General features: G+C 46.8%; 1 protein-coding gene across 1 annotated transcript in view; it reads right to left on the bottom strand.

Moving 5' to 3' along the window:
* Positions 1 to 3989: 3989 nt before the first annotated feature.
* The window catches only part of LOC144602779 (zinc-binding protein A33-like), a 33329-nt gene continuing 18867 nt past the window's right edge, over positions 3990 to 18451 (bottom strand). The window contains exons 2-6 of the mRNA XM_078415911.1: positions 17982 to 18077; positions 13372 to 13605; positions 9106 to 9128; positions 6731 to 6846; positions 3990 to 4798 (exon numbers count right to left, since the gene is read on the bottom strand). Of these exons, the coding sequence (XP_078272037.1) occupies positions 4266 to 4798; positions 6731 to 6846; positions 9106 to 9128; positions 13372 to 13605; positions 17982 to 18077 (1002 nt within the window). The 3' untranslated portion in view covers positions 3990 to 4265. The remainder of the gene's footprint in view (positions 4799 to 6730; positions 6847 to 9105; positions 9129 to 13371; positions 13606 to 17981; positions 18078 to 18451) is intronic.

The following is an 18451-nucleotide window of genomic DNA, read 5'->3' as shown; positions in this document are numbered from 1 at the left end:
AAAGAAAAATACACCTTGTTCATATTTTACATGGGAAAACCCTTATTTTTAAACAGGGACTCCTAGTTCTGGGACTCCTTTTTCACAAGGGGCAATATCCTTTCAAGGTCTACCCTTTTAAAGACACTGAACAGCTTTAATGTTTCAATCATGTCTCCACCAAAATGAAGGCTCACGGCATCAAACTTAGTATGTGCCTCCTTTCCTATTGGGACAGTGTCAGACATTCTAGCTGCTAATCTAGTAATCCCTCAATTTTCATCCTTCATTAAATGGATGACTAATAGATACTCCAGATGTGTTCTTCTCTGATCTTTCTTTCATCAAAGCCCTGAAGCATAACCACCCCAGTTATGAATACAGTTTCCTTTGCAAAAAGCACTTCTATCTGTCCCAATTATTTGCTGTACTTGCATTTCAGCCTTTTGCAAACCATGTACAAGGAGAACCAACAATAGACACAAAGTGCTGGGGTACGTCAGCGGCTCAACCAGCATCTCTGGAGAAAAAGGATAAGTGACGTTTCGGATCGGAAACAGTCCAAGCCAATATGTAGAGGAACCAACTAGAGGGCAGGCTATCCGAGACTGGATATTGTGTAATGAGGAAGGATTAGTTAGCAATCTTGTTGTGTTCAGCCTCTTGGGCAACAGTGACCATAATGTGGTAGAATTCTGCATTAAGATAGAGAGTAATACAGTTAATTCAGAGACAAGGGAACTGAACTTAAACAAAGTTAATTTTGATGGTATTAGATGGGAATTTGCTAGGATAGACTGGCAAATGATACTTAAAGGATTGACAAGGTTCCACACAAGAGATTAGTGGGCAAAATTAGAGCACATGGTATTGGGGGTAGGGAGGGTATTGACATGGATAGAGATCTGGTTGACGGACAGGAAACAAAGAGTAGGAATTCACAGGTCCTTTTCAGAATGGCAGGCAGTGACTAGTGTGGTGCCGCAAGGCTCAGTGCTGGGACTCGTTATGTACAATATATATTAACGATTTAGACGAAGGAATTAAATGTAACATCTCCAAGTTTGTGGATGATACGAAGCTGGGTGGCAGAGTGAGCTGCGAGGAGGATGCTATCAGGCTGCAGGGTGACTTGCATAGGTTGGGTGAGTGGGCAGATTCATGGCAGATGCAGTATAATGTGGACAAATGTGAGGTTATCCACTTTGGTGACAAGAACAAGAAGGCAGATTTTTATTTGAATGGTGTCAAATAAGGAATAGGGGAGTTGTAACGAGACCTAGGGTACTTGTACATCAGTCACTGAAAGTAAGCATGCAGGTACAGCAGGCAGTGAAGAAAAGCTAATGGCATGTTGGCCTTCAGAGTGAAAGGAATTGAGCAAGGAGGTCCTACTGCAGTTGTACAGGGCATTGGTGAGACCGCACCTGGTCTTCTAATTTGAGGAAGCACATTCTTGCTATTGAGGGAGTGTGCTGTAGGTTCACCAGGTTAATTCCAGGGATGGCGAGACTAACATATGATGGAAGAATGGATCGACTGGGCTTATATTCACTGGAATTTAGGATGAGAGGGGATCTTATAGAAACATATAAAAATTCTTAAGGGATTGGACAGGCTAGATGCAGGAAAAATGTTCCCGATGTTGGGGGGAGTCCAGAACCAGAATGCTGCCTGCATTAGGTGGTACTAGCTGCAAGGAGAGGTTGGACAAACTCGGGGTTATTTTTCCCCGAATACCGGTTGAATCTGATAGAAATATATAAAATATGAGAGCCAGTATGGTAGAGTTAGAATCATTTTCAACAGGGGGAGAACGTCAAACGTTAAAGACTTGATGCCAAAATATTAAAATTAGGGGGGGGGGGGGTAGTAGTTTAAAGGAGATGTGCAATGATTTTAGTTTTGCAGAGAGAATGGTCGGTGGTGGTGGTCCTGCACATTGTGTAGGAAGGAACTGCAGATGCTGGTTTAAACCAAAGATCCACACAAAAAGCTGGAGTAACTCAGCACGTCAGACAGCATCTCTGGAGAAAAGGAATAGGCAATGTTTCTGTCGAGACACTTCTTCAGACGAGTCTGAAGATGTCTCGATCCAAAACGGCGCCTATTCCTTTTGTCCAGAGATGCTGTCTGACCCGCTGAGTTACTCCAGCTTTTTGGGTGTATCCTGGAACATACTACCAGGGATGGTGGTGGAGGCAGCTGCAATAGTAAAACATAGAAAATAGTTGCAGCAGTAGGCTATTTGGCCCTTCGAGCCAGCACCGCCATTCAATATGTTCATGGCAGATCATCCACAATCAGTTCCCTGTTGCTGCTTTCTCCCCATCCCTTGATCCCGTTAGCCCTAAGAGCTCTCTCTAACTCCCTCTTGAATACATCCTGCATTGGCCTCCACTGCCTTCTGTGGCAGAGAATTTCACAGGTTCACAACTCTCTGGGTGAAAAAGCTTTTCTTCATCTGAGTCCTAAATGGCCCGCCCTTAATTCTTAAACTGTGACCACTGGTTCTAGACTCCCCCAACATCGGGAACATTTTTCCTACATCTAGCCTGTCCAATCCCTTAAACATTTTGTATGTTTCTATAAGATCCCCTCTCATCCTTCTAAATTCCAGTAAATATAGCAGTACTTAAGAGAGTTTTAGATTGGCACATGGATATGCAGGGGATGGAGGGATATGGATCATGTGTAGGCAGTGGAGATTAGCTCGTTTTGGTATTTGTTCAGCACAGATATTGTGGGTTAAAGGTCCTCTTCCTGTGCTGTTCTATTGTATGTTCTTGGGGTAGACACCACAGCTTTAAGGTGAGAGGAGAGAAGTTTAAAGGAGGTTTACGTGGCAAGTTTTAGATTTCGGTTTTGTTTTATTACTGTCACATGTACTGCAGTGAGAAGCTTTGCTTTGCCATTATTTGAATTATCCCATTCAAAATCGGATAATACTATACATAAACACAGCCAATCCAAACTCAGCTACAATAGGTGGAGTGAGGGAAAAGATACAGACTGCAGACGACAGCTTTCAACACTGTAGCACAACAGTTTCAGAGACAAAGTGCAATGTCTGCAATGGGGTAGAGCAGAATCAGACTGTACTCTAGCTTACGGCAAGACCATTGAGAAGCCGAATACCAGATGGGAAGGAACTGTTCCTGAGTCTTGTTTAGCAGAGTGCAGTTCTCAGAATATAATTTTTTACACAAGAGAGCATTGGGTGCCTGGAGCGCACTGTCAGGGGAAGCGATGGAAGCAAATACAACAGCAACACTTAGCACACATTTCAAAAGGCACATAGTTAGAGATTTGAGGGGATACAGACGAGGTGCAGGAAGATGTACAGATTAGATCCTCATCGGCACAGACACGGTGAACCGAAGGGCCTGTTGGTGGTTTACACTGAAGATAGACGCAAAATGAAAAACTTTTTCACTCAGAGTTGTAAATCTGTGGAATTCTCTGCCTCAGAAGGCAGTGGAGGCCAATTCTCTGGATGCTTTCAAGAGAGAGTTAGATAGAGCTCTTAATGATAGTGGAGTCAGGGGGTATGGGGAGAGGGCAGGAACCGGGTACTGATTGTGGATGATCAGCCATGATCACATTGAATAGCGGTGCTGGCTTGAAGGGCCGAATGGCCTATTCCTGCACCTATTGTATATTGTCTATTGCTGTAGCAACTCAGCAGGACAGGCAGCATCTCTGGATGGAAGGAATGGGAGACGTTTCGGGTCAAGACCCTTCTTCAGACTTTCAAGACCTGTTGCTGTGTTGTTTTGTTCCAGCTTCGATGAAAGGCTGAGCAGTGTAAGACTGGAGGATTCAGCATTGTAGCCATCAGGGGGATGTGGGTGGATGCAGAAAGACACATCACGTCATTTGGCATTCAAACTTTATTTAACTTCATAAAAACCATTCTCCCCGCCTCAACAACTCATCCCCCACAAAACAGCAAAGTGCGTATATTTGTGCTCACAGCAATATCAAACTGGACCTTGGATCCACACGCTTGTTAAACCCCCCACCCCGGTGAATGCTTTTTAAAGCAGTTATCACCATACAATAGTCTGCACAGGTGAAGTTGGAGGGGCATCTATCTGCAAGCACCACACAGCGCCCGACATGCTTTATCCACACCGTGAGGCAGTGGATCAACCACCTGCACCACTCTGCCGCCCTTATTACCGTTAATACTTCAAACCAAGGGGCAAGAATGAACAGGAAAAGCCTTGGGATTATCCATCCCAGGTTGGACCAGCCCTGCGGACACCCTCCCAGGGTGAGTGTCAGGGGGCCAGCCTGAGTGGACCGCTACTGCCTTCCTTCTTGTTGTGGGGGTTGAAGAGAGGGAGGAGTGTCTGTGTGAACTTGTGGTGCAGGGTGTAGAGGTGGCACAGGCTGTCGGCATTGTAGAAGGCCAGGTGCCCCTCCTCGTAGTCCAGGTAGACGCGGACTGTTTGTGGCTTGTGTCGGAGGGGGAGGCTCCGGGGCCCAGGGCCTCCCAGGTTGACCAGGTTGCCGTTGACCATCTCCAGCACCCAGTAGCCGTCCTGCGGCACCAGCGGCCCGGTGATCAGCCGGTCGGCCAACTCGCTGGCCACCCCCAGCACCCAGGCCTGGTTGCCCCCCAGCTCCACGTCCCAGTAGTGCCGCCCCAACTTGAAGCCGCTGTCGGCCAGCACGCACAGCCAGTAGTTGAAGCGCTGGGGTGAGAGCCAGCACTCCCGCCGCTTCTCGCCGTCCACCACACTGCGCAGGTCCTCGGACAGGAGCAGCCGGGGGTGAGCTGTCCTGGCGTTCAGCTTCAGGGACTCCCGGGCTGAAAGGCATGAAACAGTCGGTCAGTGGAGATTGTTCTCCACTGTGGGGCTCACACAGTTGGATTCATGGAAGGAAGCAGAGGGCGATGATGGAAGGTTGCTTTATGGACCGGAGGCCCGTGACTAGTGGGTGCCTCAGGGTTTGGTGCTGGGCCCATTGCTGTTTTGTCATCTCCATCAATAAGTTTGATGAGAATGTGCAAGGCACGATTACCAAGTGAAGATAGACACAAAAAGCTGGAGTAACCCAGCGGGACAGGCAACATCTCTGGAGAGAAGGATGCCTGATGATCGAGAAGGATGAAGTAGGGTCTCAACCCAAAACGTCACCCATGCCTTCTCTCCAGAGATGCTGCCTGTCCTGCTGAGTTACTCCAGCTTTTTGTGTCTATCTTCGGTTTAAACCAGCATTTGCATTTCCTTCCTACACATGATTAGCAAGTGTGCAGATGACACAAAAGTGGACGGTATTGAAGATGGTGAAGATAGTTGTCACAAATTGCAGCAGGATCTTGATCGTTTGGCCAGGGGGGCTGAGGAATGATTTCTGGAATTTAATGTAGAGAAATGTGAGGTATTGCATTTTGACAAGTCTATCATGGGCAGGACCCACACGGTAGGCAAGGCTCTGGGGAGTGCTGTAGAACAGAGGGATTTAGGAGTACAGGTACATAGTTCTTTGAAAGTAGCATCTCACAAAGATGGGGTGATCAAAACGGCTTTTGGAACGTTGGCCTTCATCAGTCAGAGTATTGAGTATAGAAGATGGGAGGACATGTTCCAGTTGTATAAGACATTGGTGAGGCCACATTTCGTGTACTGTGTTCAGTTTTAGTCACCATGTTGCAGGAAAGATGTTGTCAAGCTGGAAAGGGTGCATAGATGATTTACAAGGAGCCTGAGCTGTAGGGTCAGGGGCCTTAGCTGTAGGGAGATGTCAAGCAGGCTAGGACTTTATTCCTTGGATCGCAGGAGCATGAGGGGTGATCTTATGGAGGTGCACAAGATCATGAGGGGAATATATCGGGTAAATTCAATCTTTGCCAAGAGTAGGGGAATCGAGAACCAGACGACATAGGTTTAAGGTGGGGGAGGGGGAAAGGTAATAGGAACCTGAGGGGTAACTCTTTTATTTTACACAAAGGGTGGTGGGTATGTGGAACAAGCTGCCGGAGAAGGTAATTGAGGCAGGTACTACCAGAATGTTTAAAAGTCATTTGGACAGGTACATGGCTAGGATAGGCTTACAGGGCTATGGGCCATGTGAGGGCAGGTGGGACTAGAGTGGATGGGGCATGTTGGTCAGTGTGGGTGTTAGGCCAAAAGGCCTGTTCCTGTGCTGTACTGTTTTAAGTTCTGTGATCAATGATCTATGACCTGAAATATTAACGCTCTGTTTCTCTGTCTAAATGCTGCTTGGTCTGATGATTATTTCCAACCTTTTCTGTTTTATATTTTGTAATCCAGGACAAAGCGTGATTGGTTCCCCATCCACATTGGACTTTACTGGATTTAACTTGCACTAAACATTATTCACGTTATTCGCTTTATAATGTGTCTGTAGACTGTGGATGGCTTGATTGTAATCACACATTGTCTTTCCGTTGACTGGTTGGCACGCTAAAACAGCTTTTCATTGTGCCTCGGTACACTTGACAATAAACTAAACTCAAACTCCCTTCATCACCAGTACAAAGTTGCTACACTGGTCAAGTTTCTGCAGTGGGATTTGCAACCTTCTAAGAGGCACGTGTGGGGCCACTGAGTCATCGTGCAATGTAGCCCCCATGTAATGGATGTATGAGCAGAACATCCCGAACCCTCAGTCTCCTTGCACCCCCCCCCCCCCACCTCTCACCGCCCCCACCCCCCCAACCTCTCACCACCCCCTTTCCCTCCATCCCAACTCTCCAAAAAGCAGGGTCACGTACCTGGCACAAGTGCTTTCAGCTCATCCCAGATTTTAACGTAACGGAAAGGTGTGATGATGGAGTCAGTGTGGAGGTCGGTGGGAAAGTCTGTTGGTGCGATGTATTCCTGTTTGCATCTGGAACGTAGGATTGGAAGCTTGTGCAACGTGAAGGAAGCTTTGCAAAGGCACAGACACCCACATTTCCCCTCACCCTTCTGCAATCTGAGCCCTGGAACCAGCAGTGGGCCATCACTCTCTATGACTTCCCTCTCTCTCGATGTAACTTCAGGCAGCCCTGGGCTGCTTACTGTGCCCATTGAAAGTAAAACAAGAAAGGCTTTGAAATGCACCCTGCAGCCAACAATCTTATTTATATTGTCAGACTGCAGTCATTTCCCAGTTCCCCGAGGAAGTCAAGCAGCCAAATTATTTAGAGTGAGGTCCCACCACGTGTGATAATGGTGATGGCAAAGGAATAAATATTGGCCAAAACTGTACCTGTCCATCTTACACATGGATAGACACAACAATGTTTAAAAGAGCCATCAAGTGGAGTCACACTCAGAGTATTGACTAGAGGAGGTCATGTTGCAGTTGTGCAAGGTGTTGGTGAGGCCACATTAAGAGTATTGTGTTCAGTTTTGGACACCAAGTTGTTGGAAAGATGTTGTGAAGCCGGAAAGTGTGCAGAGAAGTTTTACCAGGATGTTGACAGGACTCGGGGGGGGAGGGGGGGGGCTCAGCTATAGGCAGAGGTTGAGCAGGCTAGGACTCTATTCCTTGGAGTGCAGGAGTATGAGGGGTGATATTATAGAGGTGTAGATAAGTTAAAGGCGCAGCCTCTTACCCAGAGTACGGGAATTTGAGAACCAGAGGACGTAGATTTAAGGTGAGTAGGGGAAGATTTAATAGAAAACCGAGGGGTTACACAAAGAGCGGTACTCTCTCAACGTTTAAGAAACACAGATGGATAGTTTAGTTTAGTTTGGAGATACAGCACAGAAACAGGCCCTTTCAGCCCACCGGGCCTGCGCTGACCAGCGATCCCTACACATTAACACTATCCTATACCCACTAGGGACAATTTTTACATTTACCAAGCCAATTACCTACATACCTGTACGTCTTTGGAGTGTGGGAGGAATCCGAAGATATCGGAGAAAACCCACGCAGGTCACGGGGAGAACGTACAAACTACGTACGGACAGCACCCGTAGTCGGGATTGAACCAGGTCTCCGGCGCTGCATTCGCTGTAAGTCGGTAACTCTACCGCTGCGCCACCGTGCCGACAGGTCCCCGATAGGATAGGTTTGGATGGATATGGGCCAAATGCAGGCAGGTGGGACCAGTGTCAATGAGACATGTTGGTGGGTGTGGGCAAGTTGGGCTGAACGGCCTGTTTCAATGCTGTATGAATCTATGACTTTACGACACAAGAGGCTGCAGACGCTGGAATCCAGAGCATCTCCCACCCTTCTCCACCCCAGGCCCCGCATTCCAAACCTGCCCCGTTCCCTTCAAACCACCATCCCACTGTGCGGTTTTATATTTTGCGCCCCAGCTCATCATATTCCACCACCCACACCCTTTTGTCTTCTCCACTTTTCGCCTCCAGTATCAGTTACAATCTCTACCCTCTCTCCCTCATCTGCAGGTACCCACCTAGATCCACCTGTCACCAGCTCCTCCCCTACTCTTTACCCTCACCTCTCTCCACCCGCTTTCTCCCCTCTCCGCCATTAGTGCCCCAACCCAAAACATCTTCTGTCCATTTCCTTCCACAGATGCTGCCTGACCCGCCGCGTTCCTGCAGCACTTTATTTTTGCTAATCCAGTGGAGTGCCTGGTATTCTGTGCTCATACTGTATCTCTGGGAGCTCAAACTTGAAGCACGCATTTTAAATAAAGCAGAGAAATATTAACCAGAGATAACTTTATGTAGAAACAAGGAACTGCAGATGCTGGTGTACAGAAAAGGACACAGCGTGCTGGAGTGACTCAGCAGGTCGTGCAGTATCTGTGGAAAATATGGATAGGTAATGTTGTGGGTTGAGACTCTTTGTCCGGCATTTTTTAAAGCTTTATCTTTCTAACTGCTTTTTTTTACAAATCTCTGGACCTTTATATTTCCAACTGCTCTTTAGATGACTTTACATGTGCTGCACAGCCAAGGTTCATGGGAAGTGAGCAGAAACGGGAGCTCTGCACACTAAGTCCGCTTCCCTACAAGTGCCTGCCGAACAGTAACTGTGACTGTGACCTGCGATGGGACCAACTCACACAGGGAAGAGTGAAGCAAAGAACTCCTAGCTCTCTCAGGGCTGTGAACTCCCTGCACAGCTCCCAACGGTGAACTAATCAGCCACATACAGAAAACCGATGCAGCCACGTACCTGTCCAACAACTGCTTGATGTCCTAAAAAGTAAAAAAAATTAAAATGGTTTAAATTCTCGTGATCTGATCAGTTCATTCAAATAAAATTAAGGATGGCGCATTCAATTAAGGGCTGCACAATGGCGCAGTGGTAGATTTTCTGCCTCACAGGGCCAGAGACTGGGTTTGATCCTGACTATGGGTGCTGTCTATATGTTGGGTGCAATGGATGTCCCATTGCTATGGGTGCAATTTATATGTTCTCCCTGTGACCATGTGTTTATATGTTCTCCCTGTGACCATGTGTTTATATGTTCTCCCTGTGACCATGTGTTTATATGTTCTCCCTGTGACCATGTGTTTATATGTTCTCCCTGTGACCATGTGTTTATATGTTCTCCCTGTGACCATGTGTTTATATGTTCTCCCTGTGACCATGTGTTTATATGTTCTCCCTGTGACCATGTGTTTATATGTTCTCCCTGTGACCATGTGTTTATATGTTCTCCCTGTGACCATGTGTTTGTATGTTCTCCCTGTGACCATGTGTTTGTTCTCCGATTGCTCCGGTTTCCTTCCACATCTCAAAGATGTGCAGGTTGGCAGGTTAATTGGCTTCTGTAAATTATCCCTAGTGGGTGGGAAATAACTTGTTGATGGGGGATTGCTGGTTGACGTAGACTCGGTGGGTGGAAAGGCCCATTTCCACACTGCATCTCTAAAGTAAAATAAAATAAACTGAGCACTTTACGACACAAATAAAAAAACTTGTGGTGGGATTCTTCTTCCGAGGGATGAAAGAAACAAAACGGAGCAAGATTGTTTTGAGTGATGGGAAGGTGAGGAAAGAGAGGGGAAATGAATAGTGAGTCATGGCTCAGGTGCAGAGAAGCTGTCAAAGTGGACCTCAGAATGATCAGGGAATTTAGTTAAGGGAAGACAAATATTCCATCTATAAATAAGAATTGTTGCACCTTCATTAAAATAAAATAGATTAATGGGTGTTGCACTCCGGACCTCAGTCTTGCAAATTAAACGTGACAATATTTAATTAGCTATTAGCCAATATAGGAGCATGATTTTTTACACTGGCATAGAGCACCTATCCCTTTAGTCTTTTAACTCCACAATTCCTTGGGTTATTTCCTTATTTAAAAGGAACCTCCAGAAGCTAGGCACAGTCCGATTCACCTCGACTGTTCAGTGAACAGTGGACTTTGTCTATGGAACTGATGATTAAATCCTGTGCCCTGTATCTTCCCTTTTGCTCTACCGATTGTACTTGAGTTTGACTTGATTGTATATATCTGATCTGTGAGGATAGCATCCAAAACAAAGCTTTCCACTGTATCCCGGAACACATGATCCTCAACCAATGTTTAGAGATATAGCATGGAATCAGACCCTCCGGCCCACAAGGTCATTGCCGACTAACAATCAACCATACACTTGTTCTATGCTACACACTAGTGACCATTTCAGAAGTCAATTAACCTACAAACCTGCACATCTTTGGAATGTGACAGGAAACCGGGAAAAACCTACGCGTTCACAGGGAGAACATACACACCTTGTACAGATAGCACCCGTAGTCAGGATCGAACCTGGGTCTCTGGTTCAATGTGATGGGCTGAAGTCATGTGTAGACTAGACTGGATGTGGACGGTAGATTCCTGCCCAGTCCAGCAAGGTAGATTATAATTCATAGAAATATAGGAGCAGGAATAGGTCATTTGACCCTTCAAAACTGATCCCACCATTCAATATGATAAAGGGGGGATCACTGACTTTCCCAGTTTCAGTATTTGCCCCACATCCACTGATTCTACTAACTCAGAGAAAATACAGAAATCCTCGATGAACAAATGTAATGATTTTGTTGCAACTCCATCCTGCGTTAGATAACTCAACAGACTCACTACGGTCTTGGGAGAAAAAACCTGCCTCATCTCAGTCTTAAACACATCACACCTTATCTTTATACTGGCTTCTAGATTTCAGAAATATCCTTCCTGTATCTAACCTTTCCAGTCCTGATAAAAGTAGAGTCATAGAGTGATACAATGTGCTTGCCCAAACCGGCCAGCATGTCCCAGCGACACTACTCCCACCTGCCTGTGTTTGGTCCATAACCCCCCAAGCCTGTCATAGAAACATAGAAAATAGGTGCAGGAGTAGGCCATTCGGCCCTTCGAGCCTGCACCGCCATTCAATATGATCATGGCTGATCATTCAGCTCAGTAGCCTGTACCTGCCTTCTCTCCATACCCCCTGATCCCTTTAGCAAAAAGGGCCACATCTAACTCCCTCTTTAATATAGCCAATGAACTGGCCTCAACTTCCTTCTGTGGCAGAGAATTCCACAGACTCACCACTCTCTGTGTGAAGATTTTTTTTCTCATCTCGGTCCTAAAAGACTTCCCCCTTATCCTTAAGCTGTGACCCCTGGTTCTGGACTCCCCCAACATCGGGAACAATCTTCCTGCATCTAGCCTCTCCAACCCCTTAAGAATTTTATATGTTTCTATAACATCCCCCCTCAGTCTTCTAAATTCCAGCGATTACAAGCCCAGTCTATCCAGTCTTTCCTCATATGTAAGTCCCGCCATCCCAGGGATCAATCTGGTGAACCTTCTCTGTACTCCCTCTAAGGCAAGAACGTCTTTCCTCAGGTTAGGAGACCAAAACTGCACACAATACTCCAGGTGCGGTCTCACCAAGGCCCTGTACAACTGCAGCAGAACCTCCCTGCTCCTAAACTCAAATCCTCTTGCAATGAATGCCAACATACCATTCGCTTTCTTCACTGCCTGCTGCACCTGCATGCTTGCTTTCAATGACTGGTGCACCATGACACCCAGGTCCCGTTGCATCTCCCCTTCTCCCAATCGGTCACCATTCAGGTAATACTCTGCTTTCCTGTTCTTGCTGCCAAAGTGGATAACCTCACATTTATCCACATTATATTGCATCTGCCATGCATTTGCCCACTCGCCTAATCTATCCAAGTCACTCTGCAGCCTCCTAGCATCCTCCTCGCAGCTAACACCGCCACCCAGCTTCGTGTAATCCGCAAACTTAGAGATGTTGCATTCAATTCCCTCGTCCAAATCATTAATATACACAGTAAATAACTGGGGTCCCAGCACTGAGCCTTGTGGTACCCCACTAGTCACTGCCTGCCATTCCGAAAAGGACCCTGTCCTATCCATTGCACCTGTCTAACTGTTTCTGCAAACGTTGGGATAGTCCCAGCCTTAACTACCTCCTCTGGCAGCTCGGTCCATACACCAACTACCCTTTGTGTGAAAAATTACCCCTCAAATTTCTACTAAATCATTTCCCCTTCACCGTAAACCTAGTTCATCTGGTCCTCGATTCACCTACTCTAGGCAAGAGACTCTGAAATATACACTGTGCCTGTGTATGGTACACCTGTGAATTCTGCAGGTTTCTGTGAGGTCCTCTCTCATCCTTCTAAACTGTCAAGAAATTAAGCCTTCATTCATCAGTCCTGCCACCTCAGGGATCAGGAAAGCTTCACTGAACTCCCTCCATGGCAAGAACACCCTTCGTTAGACAAGGAGATAAACGAATGTACACAATACTCAATGTGCAATCTTACCAGGACTGTACATAAGACCATAAGACACAGGAGCAGAATTAGGCCATTCAACCCCGAGTCTGGTCTGCCAATCAATCATAGGTGATCTATTTTTCCCTCTCAACCCCATTCTACTGCTATCTAATTGTAATCAATAACGCTCTACTTAATCAATAACCTATAATTTTCTGCCTTAAAAATAACCAATGCTTTGGCCTCTACAGACTTTTTTTGCCAATTTCCACAGATTCACCACCCTCTGGCTAAAACAAATCCTCCAACTCCATTTTGAAGGTACATCCTTTTATCCCGAGGCTGTTCCCTCTGGTTCTAGACTCTCCCATTACTGGGAATGTCCTTGGAAACAGTCGAAGCAAGACCTCCCTGCTCCTATTCTCAAATCCTCTCGCCACGAGCACAAGAAAATAACAGTCGGAGTTGGCCACTCGGCCCTCAAACCTACCCCACACATTCAATATCATCATGGGTGATCTATACGGGCCTGGATACCACTTTTGTGCAGAGGTGCACCAAGAGTGTCTCAAGGCCAATAAAGCACCATTTTGATGCAAGCTCTTTTATCGACTGGCAGAAATTAGGACCAGAAATGTGAAATAATTAAGAAGAATGGTGAAGGTCCATTGCATGTTCCACACGCGTTGGCTGCCTGCTGCTTCTTACCTGAAGCATCTCCTGGGGCTCCCCATAGCTCAGTTGCAGCTGCACATCCTGGATGGTTCGCTCGATCGTGCAGGCTTCCTGGCAGATCTTCGCCAGGTCCTCTTGCAAGGGCTGAACCGTCCTGCCCACCTCTTCATCGATCTTCACCTCCAGCTCCCGCTTCCTCACGTCCAGGAATCGGTAGACGCTGGAAAGATCGACCTCGACCTGCTCCTTCAGCAGTCGGCCCTTCTCCTGTGGAGAAACAGCAAGCTCAGTGATTTAGGTTTATTATTGGCACCGCGTACAGTGAAAGGCTTTGTGTTGTAGGCCATCCACGCAGATCAGATATACAATACCAGATATATTAGATATCTCAGTTATACAGTAAACCCTCGCTGTAACGGACCACAGGGGGAGATGGTGTCCGTTATTACTAATTGTCCACTCTTACCGAATGAGGGGTTTAATATGAACAATACTTCATATTCTTGCTATTGAGGGCGTGCAGCGTAGGTTTACTAGGTTAATTCTCCGAATGGCGGGATTGTCCAATTTTGAAAGACTGGAGCGACTAGGCTTGTATACACTGGAATTTAGAAGGATGAGAGGGCATCTTATCGAAACTTATAAAATTATTAAGCGGTTGGACACGTTAAGGCAGGAAACATGTTCCCAATGTTGGGGGAGTCCAGAACCAGGGGCCACAGTTTGAAAATAAGGGGTAGGCCATTTAGAACGGAGATGAGGAAAACCTTTTTCAGTCAGAGAGTTGTAAATCTGTGGAATTCTCTGCCTCAGAAGGCAGTGGAGGCCAATTCTCTGAATGCATTCAAGAGAGAGCTAGATACAGCTCTAAAGGATAGTGGAGTCAGGGGGTATGGGGAGAAGGCAGGAACGGGGTACTGATTGAGAACGATCAGTCATGATCACATTGAATGGTGGTGCTGGCTCGAAGGGCCGAATGGCCTCCTCCTGCACCTATTGTCTATTGTCTAATGTCTATTGTCTATAGTACAGCCGATAAACATTCACTCCACAATAAACAGTGAAGGACACACAATGCTGAAGGATGGCCCAGTGGCATCGCAGTGGTTGCTACCTTACAGCGCCAGAGACCAGAGTTCAATCCTGGGTGCTTCCTGTGACAGTGTGGGTTTGCTCCGGGTGCTCGGGTTTCCTCCCGCTTGGCGGAGACGTGCAGGTTTGGGGTTTGGTGGCTTCTGCGGGTTATGGGGGTTCAGTGGGTCACTGGTGGTGCCGCTGCTCCAGGCCCGGGGCGCTGCTTGAGGCCGTGTGGGTTTCCTCCAGGTGCCCCGGCCCACTGGTTCTATACCACACACCGAACTGTCCCCAGTGTGTGGGGCAGAGCTGGTGTGCCGGAGTGCTCAGAGTCAGGCCCGGGTCACTGGTGCTGTGGGTCAGGGATCTGCTGGTGGCTCCCACACAGTTGGGCTGCAGGCCCACACATCCTTGCGGCTGAGTGGGGGGTGGAGGGGGTGAAGGTTGTGGTGTGGGGGGTCGCAGCACCTGGGAGAGCCCCATGCTGTCACTATAACATATATAACATATAACAACTACAGCATGGAAACAGGCCTGTCCGGCCCTACCAGTCCACGCCGACCATTCTCCCTGACCTAGTCTCATCTACCTGCACTCAGACCATAACCCTCCAATCCCCTCCTATCCATATACCTATCCAATTTACTCTTAAATAATAAAATCGAGCCAGCCTCCACCACTTCCACCGGAAGCCCATTCCATACAGCCACAACCCTCTGAGTAAAGAAGTTCCCCCTCATGTTACCCCTAAACCTTTGTCCCTCAATTCTGAAGCTATGTCCCCTTGTTGGAATCTTCCCCACTCTCAAAGGGAAAAGCCTACCCACGTCAACTCTGTCCGTCCCTCTCAAAATTTTTAAAACCTCTATCAAGTCCCCCCTCAACCTTCTACGCTCCAAAGAATAAAGACCCAACCTATTCAACCTCTCTCTGTAGCGTAAGTGCTGAAACCCAGGCAACATTCTAGTAAATCTCCTCTGTACCCTCTCCATTTTGTCCACATCCTTCCTATAATTTGGCGACCAGAACTGCACACCATACTCCAGATTCAGCCTCACCAATGCCCTGTACAATTTCAACATTACATCCCAACTTCTATACTCGATGCTCTGATTTATAAAGGCAAGCATACCAAACGCCTTCTTCACCACCCTATCCACATGAGATTCCACCTTCAGGGAACAATGCACAGTTATTCCCAGATCCCTCTGTTCCACTGCATCCCTCAATTCCCTACCATTTACCCTGTACGTCCTATTTTGATTTGTCCTACCAAAATGCAGCACCTCACACTTATCAGCATTAAACTCCATCTGCCACCTTTCAGCCCACCCTTCCAAAAGGCCCAAGTCTCTCTGTAGACTTTGAAAATCTACCTCACTATCAACTACTCCACCTATCTTAGTATCATCTGCATATTTACTAATCCAATTTGCCACACCATCATCCAGATCATTAATGTAAATGACAAACAACAGTGGACCCAACACAGATCCTTGGGGCACTCCACTAGACACTGGCCTCCAACCTGACATACAATTGTCAACCATTACCCTCTGGTATCTCCCATTCAGCCATTGTTGAATCCATCTTGCAACCTCACTATTAATACCCAACGATTTAACCTTCTTAATCAACCTTCCATGTGGAACCTTGTCAAATGCCTTACTGAAGTCCATATAGACAACATCCACAGCCTTGCCCTTATCAATTTCCCTGGTAACCTCTTCAAAAAATTCAAGAAGATTAGTCAAACATGACCTTCCAGGCACAAATCCATGTTGACTGTTTCTAATCAGGCCTATGTCTTTGTCTTCACAGTGTGGGAGGAGAGAGAACCACTGTGACTGTTCTATCCTACACACTGTCAATTGTCCCTGGTATGTCGGGTGGAACATGTGTATGGGTGATCTCTGACAGAACCACTGCGACTGTTCTATCCTACACACTGTCAATTGTCCCTAGTGTGTCGGGTGGAACATGTATGAGGATCGTTGACTCAGTGTTTCAATGCTGTATCTCGAAACTAAACTAAAATGCATCAAAAACAGCATTCGTTCCATCCACCTAGTCATCATTCCTTGAAACAACAAACTCGATCTGCATCAAAGTCAGCCTGATGTAACCAAAATTTGTTATAGAGGTCCGTTAAATCAACGGCTTACTGTACTGAATGGTCTACTCCTGCTCCTATATTTCCCTGAATTATCATTGACACCCAGCTTACTGGCTGGGAAGGAATCTGCCTTCTGTGCCCTGTCTGGTCCACACGTAACTCCAGCCCATCAGACTGGGTTAGCTTTGGGTCTATTATTGTCACCTGTACCAAGATACAGTGGAAAGCTTTGTTTTGTATGCTATCCAAACAGATCCAATATAGCATACATAGATACAATCAGTTCAAACTCAAGTACAATAGATAGAGCAAAGGAGAAGATACTGAGTACAGAATATAGTTCTCACCATTGTAGCGCATCAATCCCTTGGACAAAGTACAATGCCCTCAATGGTGTAGAGATGGATCGATACATTTCACTGGGAATAAACATTGCTGTTACCAAGGCACCAAAGAGAGGAGGGGCAGGACAAAGCATGGCAGGTGATAGTTGAACACAGGCGAGGGAGGTTTTCTGATAGGCAGATGATTGGACAAAGTTCATAAGTTGTAGGAGCAGAATTAGGCCATTCAGCCCATCAAGTGTATTCTGCCATTCAACCGTGGCTGATCTATCTTTCCCCATTCTCTTGCCTTCTCCCCATAACCCCTGACATCCGTACTAACCAAGAATCTGTCAATCTCCAGCTTAAAAATATCCATTGACGGCCTCTACGGCCTTCTGTGACAATGAATTCCATAGGTTCACCTCCCTCTGACTAAACAAATTCCTCCTCGTCTTTCGAAAGCTACTGCCTTTTATTCTGAGGCTATGGCCTCTGATTATAGACTCTCCCATGATTGGAAACATCCTCTCCATATCCACTCTCTCCAGAGACGAAAACAACTGATGGAATGAGACAAGAGGATTGAAGGGTTGCAAATCGTGAAACCAGAGGAAGGAATGAAAGTGGTGGGAAATAAATTGGTGTGTCTAGGGGTGGGGATTGGGAGAGAAAGGGCGGGGGGGGGGGGGGTTGGGTGGGAAGGGCAGGCAAAACGATATCCTTACCATCAAGCCCTGTGAAAATGATGTACACTTCAACAGGACCAGCATGGTGGAGCAGCGGTCGAGCTGCTGCCTCACAGCAACAGGGACCCGGGTTCAATCCTGACTATGGCTGCTGTCTGTACAGAGTTTGTGCATTCTCCCCACGACCTGCGTGTCTTCTCTCTGGGAGCTCCGGTTTCCTGCCACATTCCAGAGACGTAAAAATTTGCAGATTAATTGGCCAGTAAAATTGTAAATTGCCCCTTGTGTGTGCAGGACTGTGTCAGTGTGCGGGGATCGCTGGTCGGCGCGGACTCGGTGGGCCGAAGGGCCTGTTTCCCTGCTCTATCTCTGAACTGAACTACCTGTAAGTTCAACGTGCATAGGTCACTTCAAAACTAAACCTGGTGTGAGAAATCGTACCTTGATTTTATAAATCTTTGCTTCTTGTTGGCTCTGACTGTGACTTGCTTGCTCCTTTTGGATCTGGAGAACATCTTTGGATTTTTCCAACCTGTCCTGGTGAAAAGGTGCACAGTATTAGTGCAGGCACTGACAGATTACTGAGCAGAATCAGTAAGTCAGCAAAAGGCAACACAAACACTGAAAATGCCACAAAATACACGCCAGGCCAGAGCATTTCCATGGAAGTGGATTAAAGTCTTTAATGTCATAATCTTCAGCCACATCAGACAGTTTAAAACACATTGCTGCCTCACGGCCCCAGAGTCCTGGGTTAGATCCTGACCTCTGCTGTTGTCTGTTTCAGTTGTTTATTGTCACGTGTACCGAGGTACAGTGAACAGCTTTTGTTGCACGCTAACCAGTCGGCAGAAAGACAATACATGATTAATGCACTGTCTGTGTGGAGTTTGCACGTCCTCCCTGTGACC

This window comes from Rhinoraja longicauda, chromosome 19 (assembly GCF_053455715.1).
Source record: "Rhinoraja longicauda isolate Sanriku21f chromosome 19, sRhiLon1.1, whole genome shotgun sequence".
NCBI classification, from domain to species: domain Eukaryota; kingdom Metazoa; phylum Chordata; class Chondrichthyes; order Rajiformes; family Arhynchobatidae; genus Rhinoraja; species Rhinoraja longicauda.
The sequence above is the reverse complement of the archived record's forward strand: the minus strand, read 5'-3'. Positions and strand labels throughout refer to the sequence as shown.